The 18431-nt window shown below is 42.0% G+C and overlaps 2 protein-coding genes across 3 annotated transcripts in view; one reads left to right on the top strand and one right to left on the bottom strand.

Moving 5' to 3' along the window:
- The window catches only part of FNIP2 (folliculin interacting protein 2), a 145520-nt gene extending 130843 nt beyond the window's left edge, over positions 1-14677 (top strand). For both annotated transcript variants that reach the window (XM_044680702.1, XM_044680701.1), the window contains 3 exons: positions 1754-1954; positions 7705-7820; positions 10858-14677. In XM_044680702.1, the coding sequence (XP_044536637.1) occupies positions 1754-1954; positions 7705-7820; positions 10858-10936 (396 nt within the window). In that variant the 3' untranslated portion in view covers positions 10937-14677. The remainder of the gene's footprint in view (positions 1-1753; positions 1955-7704; positions 7821-10857) is intronic.
- Positions 11057-18431, bottom strand: part of C6H4orf45 (chromosome 6 C4orf45 homolog) — a 171777-nt gene continuing 164402 nt past the window's right edge. Inside the window, exon 6 of the mRNA XM_044681688.1 lies at positions 11057-11152. Coding sequence (XP_044537623.1) covers positions 11057-11152 — 96 coding nt within the window. The remainder of the gene's footprint in view (positions 11153-18431) is intronic.

The following is an 18431-nucleotide window of genomic DNA, read 5'->3' as shown; positions in this document are numbered from 1 at the left end:
TCCTTCCTTTCTTCCTTCCTTCCTTCCTTCCTTCCTTCCTTCCTTCCTTCCTTCCTTCCTTCCTTCCTTCCTTTCTTTCTTTCTTTCAACAAATACTTCTCTAGTCCCTGTCAGAAGGGACCTTAGAGATCATTTGCTTCAACCATTTTCATTACAGATAAGGGAGCTGGGGCTTGAGAGGTGGTGTGACTCCCAGGCTAGTACTTTCCTCACTTGCACCCACTTTGTCCCATCTCATTCTTTTCCACATCTTGCCCTGCATCTTCTTGAGGAGGCCAGTGGAAGTCTTCTCTGGTTCTTTTCACATTTCCTGCCCTGGGTACCACCTCAATGTTTTTGGTCATGAGAGCAGTCTTTTAAGTTGAGAGCACCCCACAATAATAGAGTTGGTTTTTTTCCCCTCAGAGACACAGAAACCTGCAAACTTCACAAGAAATGTGAGCCCTGAATGTGTGTTTATCTTAAAATCCAGCCTGTCAGGCAGCCAGAGATCTTGGTACAAGGGAGTGACAGCCCTTGCTTATAGGACTCTCCACTGTATAGCTTCTGCCTGGGCTCCCACTTGTTCATTATCTTCCTCTCTTATTCAGCTGCTTTTCCTTTGTTCCATGGCCTTCCCACCCTTGTCTATCCTTCAGGCAGTCAGATAGATATTTATTCTGTACCTGCTGTCATTCCACAACTCTGTGGGGCCTGGGAAGATGTGAGAGAAATAGAGGAGTAAGATGCATGGGCTTAGGCCTAAAACATACCTTATGTACTCACTTATCTGCAAAATGAGGCTAATATACCTCTAGTGCCCACCTCACTGAGCCATTGTGAGACTTAACTGAAAAAAATGTATTTGAGACTTTGCACATTTTAAACTACCATAAAAATGTTAGTAAGATTCTGTCTGTCCAGTTTCCAGGATATTAGGAAGGAAGGAAACAAGTGTTTATTAAGTACTTACTAGGTGCCAGTTACTGTGCTAAGGACTTTAAAAATAATGACCACAACTTTTTGAGGTGATGTTATTTATCCACATTTTACAGTCAAGGAAATTGAGGCAAACAAGTTAAGTGACTCATGGGTAACATAGCTAGTAAGTGTTTGAGATCAAATTTGATATGGGGTCTTCCTGACCATAAGCTTAGTGTTCTATTGACTATGCCACCTAGCTGCCTTCTTACAGGGCAGAAATATTCAGTCATCACTTTAACTTGACATTTACAGTATTGTCCTGAGGTGACGTGTTGAATAGAAAAGACCTAGAGACAGGAGGTCCTGGGTTCAAATCTGGCCTCAGAAGCTTCCTAGCTATGTGACCTTGGGCAAGTCACTTAACCCCCATTGCCTAGCCCTTACCACTCTTCTGTTTTAGAACCAACATGCAGCATTGATTCTAAGATGAGTAATATTAAAAGACAAGAGTTTAAAGGGTTTAAAGATACAAAAATAACATTGGACAGATCGCCTCCCTCCTTTTGGTGACTTCACTTGGTTACCCATGTTGGCAGATATGAAGTACCCAGGCGACACCAGTAAGGGCTCTTCTGATGGGGAAGCATTTCGCTTTTCACTTCCTTCAACCAACACTAGCACCTACTCAGTGCAGGGCACACAGAGCCGTGTCAGTTGTTCTTTGGGAATTGTTGCAGGATTTTCTCCCTGGCCCTGGGAAATGTGAAGCTATCCTGCCTCCTCCATCCTTTTCTGAAACAGCCATCCAAGGATTTTTTTTTTCTCTTTCTGTTTTGTTTTCTCTTTCCAGCATCCTGTGCTCGACGAGCCCATAGCAGAAGCCATCTGTATCATCGCAGACACGGATAGATGGAGCGTCCAGGTAGCTACGAGCCAGAGGAAAGCCACAGACGGTGGGAAGCTGGGCCAAGAGGTCTTGGTGTCAAGTCAGGTGTCCAGCTTGCTACAGTCCATTTTACAGCTGTATAAGCTCCGCCTTCCTGCTGACTTTGTGAGTGTCCCCCACTGGGATGGGGGGAAGAATGTTGTTGGGGCCAGAGGAGATTTTACATAGATCTGTTGTTTTAATAAAGCAGTAAATGAGTGTAGGAAGTACCACAAAGTCCCCATGTGAGCCAGTTTAAGGAAGATATTTTTGGAATGATAACTCTTCAGTGTTGAAGGTGTCATGCTAGGAATATGAAAACTTTTTTAAAAAGATATCCACTAAAGGTAAGGAAAGGAGGAAAGAAAAACAAAAAGGAAATAGAAGGTTCCCCTCTTCCACTAGGTCCGACTCTAGGGTGGCACAGGTCTGTCTTGTTCATGGACCTGCCACAGTTTGAAAATGAGTACGTAGTACAAAGGCATGAAGCGTTCACTGCTCATCCATTTCAGAAGATCTCAGGGCAGCCATTTGGGCATTTTTATTTAGAAACAAACTCAACATATGGAATGTTTAAAAATCCTAAACTGCAATTAAAAGACTATATGGTGCATTAGAAAAGGACCTGAGTTCTAATCCTGTCTCAAGAACTAGTTATTTCTGTGACCTCAAGCAAATCGATGAACATCTCTGAGCCTCAGCTTTCTAATCTATGAAGTGGCAAGGTTGAACTAGATGGACCTCCTTCCCACTGTGCCACCTCACTGTCCCAGAGGGAGGTTCTCTTTCGTCCTAGAGGCAATAGGGATCCATTAGAATTAAAGTAGGAGAGTGATGTGGTGAGAGCCTACATTTTGGGACAATTCCTTTGGCAGCTGTGTGAGAGTTGGATCGAGGAGGGGCGTTACTTGGAAGACTCAAACAAGGAGTTGAGGACGGTGCCAAATTGCACACCTGGGGAGGGCACCATCTTGGACAAAAACAGACAAATTGAGAAGAAGTGTGGGTCTGTTTCCTTTGCTGGGCTTGTAGGACATCTGGTAGAACAATGGTGTCTCTTTAGACCCCACCCCAAATAGTATCCATAATAACCACCTAATAAGTCCTGCCTCCCCTACACTGCCAGCGGGAGTCATGACACAGAAAAGAGGAAGAACTCTCTCCAACTTGAGCTTGTCTTAAATTCCATCCAGCTAGTCTTGTGTTCCAATTCTATGACTCCAGCCACATGTAGTGGTACTACTCCCATGAATCCTGCACCAAATGCTTAATTCATAGGATTCTCGATTTAGAGCTACAAAGGGCCCTTACTGGCCATCTTTCCTAACTTCCTTCTTCTCAAATGAAGGCTAAGTGACACTTCTGCTTTTTAGAATGTCCAGCTTATTCATCTCTCACAGGAAGCTCCTCCTTTCCTTAGTTCTTAATGCTCTCTCCCCCTCAAATTCTGGAATAGAAATGTATTTGTTTGCATGCTCTATTCTCACACCTCACCTCATCTCTCCCTGGAGAATTTACATCCCTTGAAGGCACAGAGACTTGTTTTCATGTTCCTTCACTTCCCCAGGGCCTGACATATTGAGACATTAAATAAATGCTTTGCTGGATTGCCTTAGTCACACAGGTAGCAACAGGATCAAATCTGGTCCTGCTACCCCTAATCAGGTTTTTTCTGCTGTGTAATTAGAAATCTTGAACCCTTGAACTTCGTCTCCCGGAATCCTTTTCCTTTCATCTATGTAGTGTCCTTATGTATTGTTTATAAGTTGGTGGTAACCCCGCTTTTTTCTCTCTTCTCTCCCAACTGCAGCTGAGTTAGTCCCCTCTTTACCCTAGCTTTTTATTTTCCTTTATTTCAAGTTAATATTAATAAATCTTATTAAATATAATACTTGGAGATATTGTATATTAATTTTTAAGCTTACACTGCCTCTCCCTCCCTCTCTTGCGGTGCTCTCTAGAAAACGGAAGTCCTTCTTTTGTGGAAGAATTTGTCCTAGAAAGCAGAATTATCTTCTCTAGTTCATTTCAAGGGACTTTTCCTTAACAGTTTTTTTGAAAAAGTCATTTTATTGACACTCAGAATTACTCAACCTAACAGTCTTTGGATGAAAGCATCTTCTCAGCTAGACAGTTACTTGTACATTTTGAGATTGAGGCCCTCTGTCCAGATTACACATTGTAACTTCATCAGCTATGTTTTCTTGGCACTTTCTTTTCCAGAAACAGCTTCGGTTTGTACACTATTGGTTTTTTGAATCTGTGAGGGAAAGAAAGTATACAAAGCTTTAAATACATTTTTTTCCAAGCCCAGTTTTATATTTCTTATTTAAAAAAAAATCCTACAAAATGTAATTCTCCTTGCGTAGGTATGATTACTAGGAGACTTTGTTATGTAGGCAACAAATAGGAAATTCAGCTTAATACATTCAGATAGAAAGTATGGATAGCCATTCAATAGTTTAATTCACCTTTGAGGAGCCAATTTTATGACTAGGGATCCAGAGAAAATGTTCTTCTGCAGCTTAAAGCATTGTTTTAAAAGTTAATTATTTGAATGAAGTACATGTAATTAAGGAGTTGCTAAACCCTTGAGGGAGAAAAGAAGAAGGGGAAATAGCAGCTATTTTAATTATACTTCAAAAATAGGGCACGACAGAAATTGCAAAAGCCCCTTCCTCCCTGGCTGTAGATGCAGGGAAAGGAACTGTGTTTACTAAGGTGGTTCAAATGTTAATCTTTGGCTGCTATGGAATACTGAATCAAAGTATTAGGTTAGTGCCACCTTAGTCTTTCTTTCTGTGTTTGAAAGTGTGTCTAAAAACAAACAGAAACATCTCTCCTGATGCAGAAACCTGATCCTGAAATTTTCCAGCACTTATGCTTCAGTTCAGTTTTTCAGAATTTACTGAGTAACTGTAGTGACTCCTTTTCTCTTGCCTAGTATTAAAATTGGTTTTTAAAAGGTTAGGATTCCGTTTCTATTCAGTATAGTGATAGAAAGACTAGCTGTAGCAACAATATAAGAAAAAGAAATCAAAGGAATACACATAGGCAAATAGGAAACAAAATTGTGATTTTTACAGATAATTTACTTTGAGAACCCTTAAGAATCAACCAAAAAACTGAATTCCTGTGATTGGCAGACTCAGCAAAGTTGCACAAATAAATCATCAGCATTTTTTTATATTGCCAACAAAATTCATCAGAAGAGATGAGATGGGAGAAATTCTATTTAAAATAATTATAGAGAGTACAAAATACTTGAGAAGCTATCTGCTAAGACACACGGATATACAAACATAATTACAAATCACTCTTCATACAAATAAAGACATTTAAAGTAGAGAAATATTAATTACTTCTATGTAAACTGAGCCAATATAATAAAAATGACAATACCACCCAGATTAATTTACTTAATGGATCCCATAATAATAATCATACTATCAAAAGATTACATCATACAATGAGAAAAAAATAATAAAATTCATGTGCTGGAGCAAAAGATCAAGAATATAAAAATAAAGAAAAGCAATACCAGACCGACTTAGATATGGAGAAGTTGACCAGTGGAACAGTTTAGATACACAATATGCAGAAGCAAATAAGCACGTTAGCCTAGTTCTTGAAAAACTATTCAAGGAAAATTCTTAGAAAACTGGAATTGATTCTGGCTGGAATTAGGTATAGACCAATATTTTATGCCATGTACTGAAACAAGCTCCAAAATGAGAACAAGTCATAGATGTTTTAAAGGGTGATATCATAAAGAAATTAGAAAAAAAAGGAAAAAAAGACAAATTATAAGATCAAGGAAGCAAATGCTTGTGAGATCTTTCAATAAGGGAAGAGTTCATGACCATATAAAAGATAGGTTCATATGAGGTAAAATGATCAATTTGAATTACATAAAATTTTTTAAATTTTCGTGTAAATAAAAGCAATGTGAAAAATCTTTGCAGTGAGTTTTTCTGATAAACATCTCACTTTTAAGATATGTAGAGGACTGAGTCAAATTTATAAAAGCCATTCCTCAGTTGAGAAATGACCAAGAGATGGAAAAAATGCCCTAACTCACTAATTGGAGAAATTTAAATTAAAACAGCTTTGGGCTTCTATCTCACACCCATCATCAGATTGGCTAAGATGGCATAAAAGGTAAAATGATAAATGGTGGAACGAGCTGTGGTAAAATAGGGACACTAATACACTATTAGTGGATATGTGAACTGGTCTGGCTATTTTGGAAAGCAATTTGAAACTATGCCCAAAAAGCTAATAATATGCCTTTTGTACCAGGAATACTTTATGAGGGCCTTGCCCCAAAAAGATAAAAGAAGGAGGGGAAAAGGACCGAAATGTGCAAAAATATAAAAAGTGGCTATTTATTGTGGCATCAGAGAATTGGGAACTGATGGGGTGTCTGTCAGTTGGGGAAGAGCTGAATAAAAATATAAAGGCCATGGAATAGTCTTGTGCTAAGAGAAATGATAATGGAGATGGTTTCAGAGAAGCCTGGAATGACTTCTATGAACTGATATGGACTGAAGTGAGCAGCACCAGGAGAACAATTTACATAATAAAAACACTATTGTAAAGACAACTTTGAAAGACTTGAACTCAAATCAATACCACAGCCACCTACAATTTCAGAAGACTCATGAGGAAATGTGCAGCCCCATTTCCTGACATTCAGAGAGCAGACTGTGACATATATATTTGGGGGCGGGGGTGGGACAAGGCTCATTTAGGAATTTGTTTTGTTTGAGGTGGCATTAGCAAACAAACTTTGTACCAGGACAGCTGAGAAACAGGTTCCCAGGTCTTTTGAAAGTGGGAGAGTTAACCAAATCTTACAAGAATGATTACCATCACACATCGATTACTAGGAAACAGTTTCATCCATCTAATCAGTCTTCAACAAATGGAGGGAAATCTTTACATCCATTCTAGAGTGCTTAATTACCCCAGCTGGGGAAGATTAGCATTTTCAAACATAAGTATTAATTACACACATTACCATGAAAGTCACAGGAATAATTGCTGATGGGAACATTTACTCTAGTACTCCAGTGTATGTGTGATCTCAGTGGCATTGGCATTCCCTCCCAGCAGGGTAGGTTGCCATCCATCTATGCCTATCCAACCTAAGCTACCAATGACCATGTTCTCCCGATGTACTAGGGTTCTACCTTTCCTCTTCCTGACAGTAGGGACTTGCTGCCCATTGGCTATCCCTCCTCTCATTCCTCAATGAGCCCATCTTTCTTTACTTTGGGGCATTTCTTTAATGACTTCCTTTATAGCTGCTTCTCCTTCAGAATTCTTTGCCCATGACATGTCACAGTGTGTTCTTGCCCACCGTCTGCCTGTCCATCCTTGCCAAAGTCTTCAGGTTCTTTGCTGAGGATGCTTAAATCCCTGTGCCAAAAGCAGAAAAACTTGCCTTTGGTGAAGGACACAGATGGTTGATGTTCTTTAAAATAAGAGGAAAAAATAAAGTTGGCTCTAATTCCCAGGATGGTGGCTTCCTGAAAATAGCTGCCTGGCTCTTCTTAATCATTATTTAAAATCTGGTTAAAATTCAACCCCTACCACAACATGAGTGCACCTAACATTACTGTGGGAAAACATTTCCCAGCTATCAGGGAGAATCTTTTAGAATAGGAGCTCATGTTGCTCCTATAAGACTGTGCTTAGAATCCAGTTGGGTTGAGACATTTTGTTTAAGAAAGATAGGAAAGAAGCCACAGTTTGTTGTCTGCAGTTCTGGTCGTAATAATTCTTTAGCGGGCCTGACTCGGCACCCTTATGGAATGTGGGCCAAGATCTGGCACAGGACCCTCATCCTTGTTATCATTTTGGTTCCACAGTGCATAATGCATCTTGAGGACAGGTTACAGGAGATGTATCTCAAAAGCAAAATGCTCTCCGAGTATCTTCGAGGACACACAAGAGTTCATGTGAAGGAACTAGGCGTCGTCCTGGGGTAAGTGACCACGACGCTGTGTACTCGTGACGGCTTCGGCAGGGCATGCATGCACGTGTGCAGAGAACCCTTCCCACAGCCCTCTCTGTCTTCCAAGGATCTTGTAGGCAGGAACACGGAGTCTCAAGAAGGTCAGAGGGCTTTTTGGTTCAAAGATCTAGACCTGGATCTTGGGCTCTTTTTGAGTCTAACCCCCCATTTTACAGATGGAGGGGATGGGGCTCTGGGAAGTTCAGTGACTTGGCCAAGGTCACTTGAATAATAAGTGTCAGAAGTGGGATTGGAGCCCCAAAGATCCTTATCCTGGTGGCAGGATTGTGTGGGTTCTGTCACCCATCCAGTCCTGTGTGACCTTGGTGGCAGGCACCAGGATGATTCCGACACAAAGAACAAAGCAGTGCCGCTTCCCAAGGACCAAGCCCTGGGCTTCTTCCTGGGGCTCCCACACTCTCAGGTATGAGCTGAGGCTTCTTGCCCTGACACAGCTTCCTAAAAACTTGTTCTCTTGGCCGGGGCACAGGGGCAGGCCCTGGGGGTGAGGAGGGCGGGGAGTGTTAGGGATCCACGTCTTGTCTCTCCTCCCTGGCACACCGGCATGATGGAACAGGCAGGAACGACTCCCACTCAGTCTGCCCATGTGGAGTAATTTCTGGACGCATCTCAGCACAAGCTGTCGCCTGGGAGCAGCAGCTTGTGTTTACAGCTTCTTCCTTGGGGAGGGCAGGGGGAGGGGGACGGGACTCGGTGTTCAGTCACTCCATCACTGCCTGCTTCCCACATGCCGGACTGGGCCGAGCCTAGGCCACTTGCAGGCCCCCGCCCCTCCTGTTGGGCTTCTTTAAAACCTGAGAGCAATCTAGAATTGGCATTAGTATTTCCTGTAGGTTGCATCACCCTTCGTGCCCTTTCCCTTCATTCATGTCCAAATAAAGACACTTCTGAATGTAGACCAGATTCATTAAATTATGAATTATCTTTTCTTTTCAAAGAGATCTCATCTGGGGAATAGTCTGAAGTTTTGGGATGGCCTCCATTTGGGCCAGCTCAGGCTTTGCCAGCCGCTACTCTGAACATTCTGCCTCCTTGGGAGCTGGAGCCGCTTCCAGGCAGTGGTCCCTCTCCTGTCGTCCTCCCAAGGAATGGAAGCTTCCCATCGTGCTAACCCCTCCCCCCCCCCCCCGGGTAGGGGTGGTGGTGGTGGTTTTGTGAATGGGGAGGCTGTGCCTGGACATTTAAAAGAACTTGATCTCTTAACTTCAGGCACTCTTGCCAATCATTTCATCCTCTGTCCAGAAACAGTGACTGGTCCAGTGTGTGCCCCAGAGAGATAAAGCTGTTACCCTGAGTTTGTTTTATCTCACTATTTCCTCATACATTTTTCTCACACATTTCATTTTCAAAAAATAATTCCTACTTTTGAGGTGTTTGACTTTCCTTCCCCTGAGAAACTCTTCGTCTCTCTTGGCATCCTTCTCTCCCAAATTATACTTCTCTCTTTCCTTGCATTTTCCTCTTTCCAGCTATGCACCTTCTGTGGCTGTGGAGGTGTTCCCCTCACTCCTGGCATGGAGGGAGAAGTGCTCAGAGTGATTCGGAGCACCTCTTTCTGTTTGGCCTTCACCTGCACAGTGCTTGGGGGCCAGCTAATCAGAGATCTTTATTCCTGCTTGGTTCTCTCTCCAACAACACAGGAAAAGCTCAGAATAATTTTTTTGCCCCCTCTCTCATGGCAGCTGCCAGTATGGTTTCTGAGAGATGGATGGAGAGCTCTCTGGGGTGATGATAGCTCGCTATTTTTTTATCCTTGGGTCTTGGCTGAAGAATCAGGTTGCTGGGACACACCGAATCAACCGATAAGCATTTATTAATAACTTATTAAAGGCAGGGTGATGTAATGGTTAGAGAACAGGCCCCAAGGCTAGGATGCCAGGAGTTCCAGACCTGGCTGACACAGTGCTATAACTATGTGATCCTGAGCAAGTCATTTCACCATCGCTCTAAGTCACAGAGGATGTTTCCTCACCCATGAGTTCATTGTGAAGTCACGGGGCCAGGTGGTGTGTTCCAGCCACAGTGCTAGAGAATGGTGATACAAATACAGAGAATGAAACTACTTCTACTTTCTGGGAGTCTACAGTCTCTGACAAGTCTCTGGCCAGTTTTAGAGGCTGAGTAAGTTCCTAGATTTTTGGCAGCCTTTGACCCAAGACCACATTGTATCTCCAATCACCTGCCAGATGAGTGGGCAAGGTCTTATCCATTAGAAGATAGGGGAAGTTCCTTCAGTCAGGTGTCTCTTGGCATCATTTGACCTGAGAATAATTCTTATGCACTCAAAGACCAAGTTGACTACATTACTCGACTCTGAAATTTCTAAAGGAACTGTTGCCCCTTTCTTCTGTCTGTCTTGGTCCTAAATCTATTAGAACATAAAATCAGTAATATGATTAAGGCTACTGATGAGAGAAAGGAAGGTGTGATTTTTTTTTGTTTGTTTTAATTTAGATTAATAAGATGTCATCAAATAAACCACATTTTAAATTTGGTAGAACCATTGAAAGAGAAGATGAACCGAGGAGGGCAAGGAGAGGTGACAGAAATAGGGAATGAGAAATAAAGAAGTTTCTGGGTTTAGGTGCAAGCACATGAGAAAATATCTATACACTTATTTGCATGTATTCAAATTCTCACAATTTGAAGTTTTAATTATGTAAAATATGGCCATTAGTTCCAGCCCAATGTAAATACACAGTGGGAATTTGAATAATGACTTAAGGGGATTCATCTAATTGGGACCTAGCTGTACAAATGTTCATACAAGCATGCAGGAGCTTCCCTTTGCAAACAGAGAGCAGTGTTCTGGATAGTGTTTGTTTTAATGCCTGAATATTTCTATCCTCCTGCATTATTTTACTTCTTATTCCACAAACCATTTTTCCAAGCCGCTGAATGCTTTCGGATGACATCTCCTTCTATAGCAGAATGCTTTCTTTGTCCTCTGTCTTAAGTGTTTTTTTTTTTCTTTTTAAATTTTCAGGATCGAGTCAAATGACCTGCCTCTGCTGACTGCTATTGCTAGCACTCACTCTCCTTACGTCGCTCAAATACTCTTATAAGCTAAGCTCCAGACTGTCCTTCTCTGGACAAGAAAAACCCAACAACAGAGGCAGAGATGTTCAACGGGAGGAGAAAGGCAGAGGCAAGCCAACAGCCTAATCCTAAAGACAGGCTTTCCCTCACTGCCCGTTTGGTTTGGAAGTGGACCTTTCTTTAGAAGACTTTGGTTTACATGACTTCATGGCATTCAGGTTCTTCTCTAACACTTTAGTCACCTATGAATCAACAGGAGGAGAAGGTGACCTTTAAAAAAAAACCATGCAAAAAGGCAAAACAAACACTACAGCAAATGCTAGACTTTCAGTATGAACTAGCTTGTGTCACTTGGAGAGAGAGATGGACCAGCTAGACTAGCTGGTTCTCCTCTCTGACTTTGGAGGAGGGAGTCGCCCAGTGTATAGAGCATTCCTACAGCCAAGCATTCTCCAGCCGAGAGACACTGGCTGAGCTGGGGAAGGCACGTCGGGTCCATTACGAGACGCTGGAAGGATTGGCTGCCACAATTGTCTTTCTCCCCTTTTTTTCCTACAAGGCAAGAGGAAAGCCACGTTTTCATTGCCTTCAGCTCTGATAGCTCCAACTGTCACCCGTTTGATAATGAAAACAAATAAGGACGCCTGTGGGGACAATGGGGTTTCTTGGGACTAGTCGTTGCTTTAATTTCTTCTGGGAGGTGATGTTTCAGATGCAAACCTGGCTCTGATTTGCAATGGCCTGGGCACATTGGTTCATAAAACCTAAGAACAGATCCAACACAGTAACGTTATCAAGATGTCCTCAGCAGCGAGCGAGCAAGTTCATAGTCTACTAACCTTATGTCAAAACCTGGTACATTAGCGTTTTCAACTGCCTTTTTAAAGAGAGGCCATTCACCCAAGTAATTGCTGGGAGCTCAGGGAGGATTGGGGGGTGGTAAATTCTTCCAGCCCAAATCACTTTCTTCCTTGTAACATTTAGAAGTGTCTCTCTTTACATTTTAAATGAGACAGCTGGCTTTTGGTGAAATGAGACCTTAAAGTGACTGGGGGAAAGTAATGTTTGAATATTTGCAAACATCCTATTGTAATCCTACCAAGTTTTTGCACTATCATGTCTGTGCCTTCCCATCTCTAACATCCTGCTCTGCTCTTCCCACCCCACAAGAACCTTTGGTTATTTGGTTCTGAAATTCCTCCACCTATCAAATACCTCCATATAAAATTCCTTGTTCTTAAATCTTACTCATTTCTTTGTTGGGTTTCAAATAACTATACTTTGTGTTGACATTTTTTTTAAAAGGACATCTTGCTTAGTTTACTGCCCACCAAGTATCATATGAGAAAAATCAGAAACCCAGGATGAAAAGGGGCATTTTTTTAAAGCATTGAGCACCGCAAGTAATTATTTTAGTCACAATGGGAAAAGCGTCCATTCACCTTCCTCCTGCTCCCAGGCTACAGTGCAGCTAGACATCTTGCTAGCAGAAGATGGGCCTAGTTTCTGTGCGCTGCATAATTTCCTATTCTTTCCATTCCTTCTAACAGCAATCCAGTAACATCTAGTTTGGAGCCAAGATGAGTTAAAAAAAAAAAAAAAAAGAACAATTAAGAGCCTTATTTCTGATCTCCGGCTGCCTGTCTGGCACATTGTCAGTGAGCCAGGCTTTGGTTTATTCTTTTATGGAGACACGTTCACTCTCTTTTTAAAAAGAGCGATGCCAGCAGTAGACATGGAGAGAGTTGTGGGGAGGGAGTTACTTCTTAGGGATGGGCAACTGCTTGCTTTTGTATAGTATCTTCCATTCTTTCCCTGAGACGTGAAATGTTTACCAGCTCATTATGACTTATTTCTGTATTTCTCATCTCCACTCAGTGTGATTCTTTTCTTCTTACACCTCTGTAGTTCCTGAGGAGAGAATTCAAGCTTTGTCTTTTTAAGCACTTCATAAGACCATGACTTCTGCTTGCTAGCGTTTAGGTGAGGAAAAAGTGCAGGTCCCCTGATTTGACCTCTTGGAAATAAGTCAAGCTAATGCTTCTTTCTGCCCTAAGTTCTGTCCGTTCATCTTTGTCTTCCAGTCTCATTTTCTTGTTTTGTGTAAATCCCCAACTTCCAGGGTCCAGATAAAATACCTTACCCAGTAGACACTAACCAGTGTAATTACAGTGTGGATATTGTGGGTGGCTTTCTGAAATAGAAGCCCATTTAATGGAATCGGGCATTAAATGGGCCTCCCATCTTTTCTGCCACCAAAGGTTTCAGTGCTACCCTCTCCTCTTTGGTTTGAGCAGGTTTATTTACCTTCTTAATTTATTTTTAAGCTCCAAATTACATAAGCTTTTGGTAAAATGTCTGCGCTAAAACCATAGGTGGATTTTATATGGGTGTTTTGTCTCCATCGCACTCAGGATTCCAGTCAGTCCATATTCCTCACAACAGTTGCCTCCAACAAACAGACCTAGAATGTTACTGCTGCTATTTTAAAATACCGCATTAAGAAACACTCACACTTTCTTTGGTCTTATTCAACTTCTTTCTAAACCACAACAGAAACGTGTGACCTTGTATTGAAATAGTTTTTTTTTTTAAGCCAATGGCTTTATTCTAACTAATCTGAAGACTCAGGAGAGCCCTTGCTCTCTCCCATCCCCATTTCAAAAAAAAAAAAAAAAACTACCTCAGTTGACAGGATTCCACCTTTAGGGCTTCTTCAACTTTGTAAGTCTTACCTGTTGAGTGTAACTTTTGTAGCATCTTGCTTCCCAGGCAAGTTAGTGTGGCATGACCGAGCAGACGGTGTGTGTAAATGTCGTGGTGATGGACCTCTTAGAGCATGTGTCAGTTTTATTTTTTAATAAATTGGTAATTAATATGAATGTAAGGGAACTGTGTGTTTAAAACTGACAGTGAAATGAAAAAAAACCATGTAGCTGAATATCTGCAAAATTCCCAAAGCGTTTTCTTCTTTTATCAGTGTTATAATAGCTTTTTGTACAGGCTGCAATCCATTTTTCTGAAGTGTGCTGTTTTTTAATGAAAGTGATTGTAATCTTTTCACATCCCATGAAACTGCTGTTTACACATTACTGACTTTTACAACCCCATATTTTTCAAACCTAACCTTTTTGGAGGGAGGAGATCCCTACTGCATTCAACGTGATTCAGCTGCTGTTTGGACTCTTCTAATGAAATACTGAGATTTTATAAAATGTATAGTCTCTAGCTTTTCAATCTAGTCACCTGGGCTAGCCAGTGTCTGTGAAAACAACCAATAGGAAGGAACCCCGAAGTTCTTTTAAATGTGTAGTTTTTGCCACTAACCTGTATTTTTGAGAGTATTTCTCCCCCATGGATATTTTCCACTACTACTAGCATGGAAAGTCTATACCTGAACTCTAATTAAAGATGTACATTTGGGTCTTACTGAAAAACAAACAAAACCCACTGTGTAAATTTCCCTTGGATCGGAACTCCTGCACCTACTCCAACTTGCTGAATGTTGCTTTTAACAGTGAACCATGCATCTTGGAAGAGAGAATGTGACATACTGAAGCTTCACTGGTTATGCAAATCAAACAGGAGAAAATTCTGGATTTTGCTATTATTGCATCTCTTTTGTGACAGACTGAAAGGATCTTATTTTTTGATCGGTCGACTAGGTACCAATGTCAACTGTGTGGAAATTTTTTCTTACTGCTTTAAGTGTATCATTTTGATCTAGTTCTCTGTGGCATTTGGTGCAATAAATCTTTTGAATACGGCTCAGCTTTTCCTTCTGTGAGCTGCATATGGTTCCAAAGCTTAGTCAGACTACAACTCGTGTGCTGAGATGGCACAATTCCTTGGGTGGGGTTTGAATCAAGAGAGAATTCATCCATTGCTCCCCAATGTCTTATAAGAGGAGTGAAAGTTTCTCTAAACAAACATGATACAAATTCTGCCAATCCAGTAACGGACCTATAAAACCAACATGTGTATACGTATCTGAGATGAGAGATGGCAGGGATGGAGAGCCATCCTGGATGCAGGCACCCTGTGGGCAAGCTAGACATCTGACCCCCCAGACTTGCGGGTATCTCAACACTGTAAGCTGCAGACTAACAGCAGTAAGGGGTGCTTCCGTACCAGAGAAACCCAGAACTCCAATTCCCCACATATATGCCCTCCTCATGAGTTTGGCATACACATGCAAGATGTACATTGTATATACATAGAGTTTTCTCTCCCAACCCCAGACAGCCTTAGTCTTTCATCAAAGGTAAGATTACAGCCAGCCTTGGAGAATTGTCTGAGTCTTGAAAAATTAAATCACTTACCCATGGCCAAACAGAAAGTGTCAGAAGTGGGATTTGAACCCCAAACTTCCTAACTCGAGGCTTAGAACTCTTATATCTACTCTACCATGTTGTCTCTTTTTCTAGTTTTTTTTTTTTTTTATTTTATTTTTTTTTTATTTTTTTTTTTTTATCCTGGGACTCCATTCAAGGAGCATAGGGCTACAACCAGTAGGCAATGGGACACATAGTCGCTCAGGGTCACCCAGCTGGGAAGTGTTTGAGCCCGGACTTGAACCTAGGACCTTTTCATCTCTAGGCCTGGCTCTCAATCCACTGAGCTAGCCCAGCTGCCCCTACTTTAGGTTGCAGTTTCTTTAGCAGATGTAGTTTTTACAGGGTGGGGTTGCTAGCCCCACGCTCAACCCTCCTCCTTTTTTCATCTGGGCTAGGGACCGTCCTTGGCCCAGGAGTGGTAAGGGTGGGCGGTAGGGGTCAAGTGACTTGCCCAAGGTCACACAGCTGGAAGTGTCCGAAGCCGGACTTGAACCTAGGACCTCCAGTCTCTAGGCCTGGCTCTCAATCCACTGAGCCACTCAGCTGCCCCTTTTTCTAGTACCAGGTCAAAATTAGAGGAAGTGAGGAATGGGGTATTTAGAACAGAGGACTAAAAAAAAAAATAGATTTCAGATTAATTTATATGCTAAGCACCGAGGACATAAAGACCATGGAGTTTACAATCTTATTTGGGGACAGGAGAATGGAAACATATAAAATAATTACCATGTAATTCCACTAGCTGGAATTTGAGGGAAACCAGGAGATGGATGTTCTCCTCTGCTCAGCCATTCTCTTTAGCTATCATCTCCCACTTCTCCACTGCACAACTCCTAAAAAGAGTAGACTATGCTTCCACTTCCTCACCTTGTTTGGATGTAGTCATTTTTAGGTTGCAAACCCCATTAGACTGTGTGTTAGGGGGTGCCTAGACATATTCTGTAGGCTAAGGGAAAAGATGAGGTAGTAAATATGATCTCAGACAATGGAACAGCAAAAATATACCTAATTAAAAGAGATAAACAGAGAAACTCCATTTTGCTCAAAGATTCCATAGCCAGTGAAGTATTAATAATCAACCCATATTGTACCAAATTATGGAACATCCCAATTTTTAAGGGAAAAGTTTAATGAATTATAGGAGGAAAAAAAGTAAAACTTGACTAGTAGGGAGCTTCAACTTTTTTCCCTCTCAGACATAAATAAAGCACCATCTATCAAACAATTATGTACAAATAAGATACAAGACAAATTAGTGGTAATCTCAAAGAGAAGGCATTATTAGCCTCTAAGGAGACTGAGAAAGACTTCTTGCAGAAGGTGGAATTTTATCTGAGACTTAAAGGAAGCCAGGAGGCAGAGATGAGGTGGGAGAAAATTCAAGGCATCAGAAAAAGCAGTGAAAATGGACAGAATTGGAAAGATGGAGTGTTTTAATCAATCAATAGGCATTTATTAACACCTATTATGTGCCAGGCCATGTACTAAGCAGTGAGGATACAAAAAAGCAAAAGAGAATTCCTGCCCTCAAGAAACTTACAGTCTAATGGGGGAGAAAACATGAAAACAAATAGTTATCCCTTCCAAATCCCTGGGGTTTGGGGTTCTGCACCACCTCAATCTAGAAAATATATGTAAAAAATTTTGGCCCTCTCTTTGTATGAAAGAAGTTTGAATTTTTTTTGTTTTTCCTTTATGGGGGTGTTTATAGTACCTTACTGTTCATTTTGGGCTAAGTATGCATTCCTGAATTTCTAAACTTTCTGTGTCATCTCCTGACCTTTGCATGTTATCTGGCTTCCACAAAACTCCCCAAAATTGCCATCTAAATTCTTCTGCCAACCCGTGATATGTCAAAACCACAATGGGGAGTTCCAGTTAAGATGGCGGCAGAGTAAGGAGCAGCTGCTCGATCTCTCCTGACCGAAGCACACAGGACTCCTCAAGGGGAAATAAAAACGAGTCCAGAGGAACAAAGGAACCCCACAACAGGGCGCAGCATTGAAGGTATGCAGAATCGGGGCATTTCCACACTATGAAGGGGTGAAACAGCTCTCACTAAAACGCGAGAGGAAGAAGCCCCTCCCCCACCCCCCACACCTCGCACAACGCCAACGCACAAGAGTGAAAACAGGACTGGGGCAACCAGATAATCACTGGCAGCCCCGGAGCTTGTACCTGTGTGCTGCAAGATGAGGGACCCCAAGTAGCTGGGGGAGGGGGGGGCACTTCACCGACTTTCCCTGAGCATCCACATGGGTGAAGGCACCTCCTCTGGCCGGGACAAAGGCCTCTAAAACACAGTCTTTCCCAAGTGCTGGGAAAGCATCGCCTCAGGTGCGAATAAAGATCTTCAGCCCACAGACTTTCCCTAGCTTCTGTGTGGGTGAAGGCAGCGCCCTAAGAGCATCTGCACAGGCAAAGGCAGTGCCCTAGGCTTGAATAATGATCTCCAGCCCAGGCTTGGACCTCCAGTGAGGACACGGTGCAGACCAGAGCACGGCTGTGGAAGCAGCCCCAAAGACTGCTGAAGGATCCTCGGGCAGAGGGGCAGACCGGGGACTACCAGGAGGCCTGACCCGGAGGACAAGGAGACGGGAGCCCCCAAGGCGTAGGCAGACCCCGAGTGTGAAGACAAAGCTGAAAAGGGGTGGGACTAACGATGGCAAGCAATAGGGAAGTCCAGAAGAAAAAGACTATCAAGAGAAACTCTGGAGCACTGGACAACTTCTACACAGAGAAAATCCAGACAACAGGAGGAAAAACAAAAATCCAAACCTCCCCAAAAAAATGAAAGCTGGTCACAAGCTATTGAAGACTTAAAAAATGAAATGCTGAGGAAGATGGAAGAAATCTGGCAAGAAAATAACAGTTTAAAAGGCAGAATTTCGCAATTGGAAAGTGAGACAAGCCCACTGAAGAGCAAAAATGACCAGATTGAAAAGGAAAACCAAAAGATTATAGCCGAAAACCAGTACTTAAAGGCTAGAATCAAACATTTAGAAACCAATGATCTCTCAAGACAACAAGAACAAATAAAATAAAGTCAAAAGACTGATAAAATAGGAGGATCCAGGTTAAGATGGTGGCAGAGTAAGAAGCAGCTCTTAACCTCTCCTAACCAAAACACACAAAACTCCTCAAGGGGACATAAAAACAAGTCCAGACGAATGGAGGAACCCCA

The sequence above is a fragment of the Gracilinanus agilis genome, chromosome 6, assembly GCF_016433145.1.
Source record: "Gracilinanus agilis isolate LMUSP501 chromosome 6, AgileGrace, whole genome shotgun sequence".
NCBI lineage: Eukaryota > Metazoa > Chordata > Mammalia > Didelphimorphia > Didelphidae > Gracilinanus > Gracilinanus agilis.
This window is presented reverse-complemented; position numbering and strand designations above follow the sequence as displayed.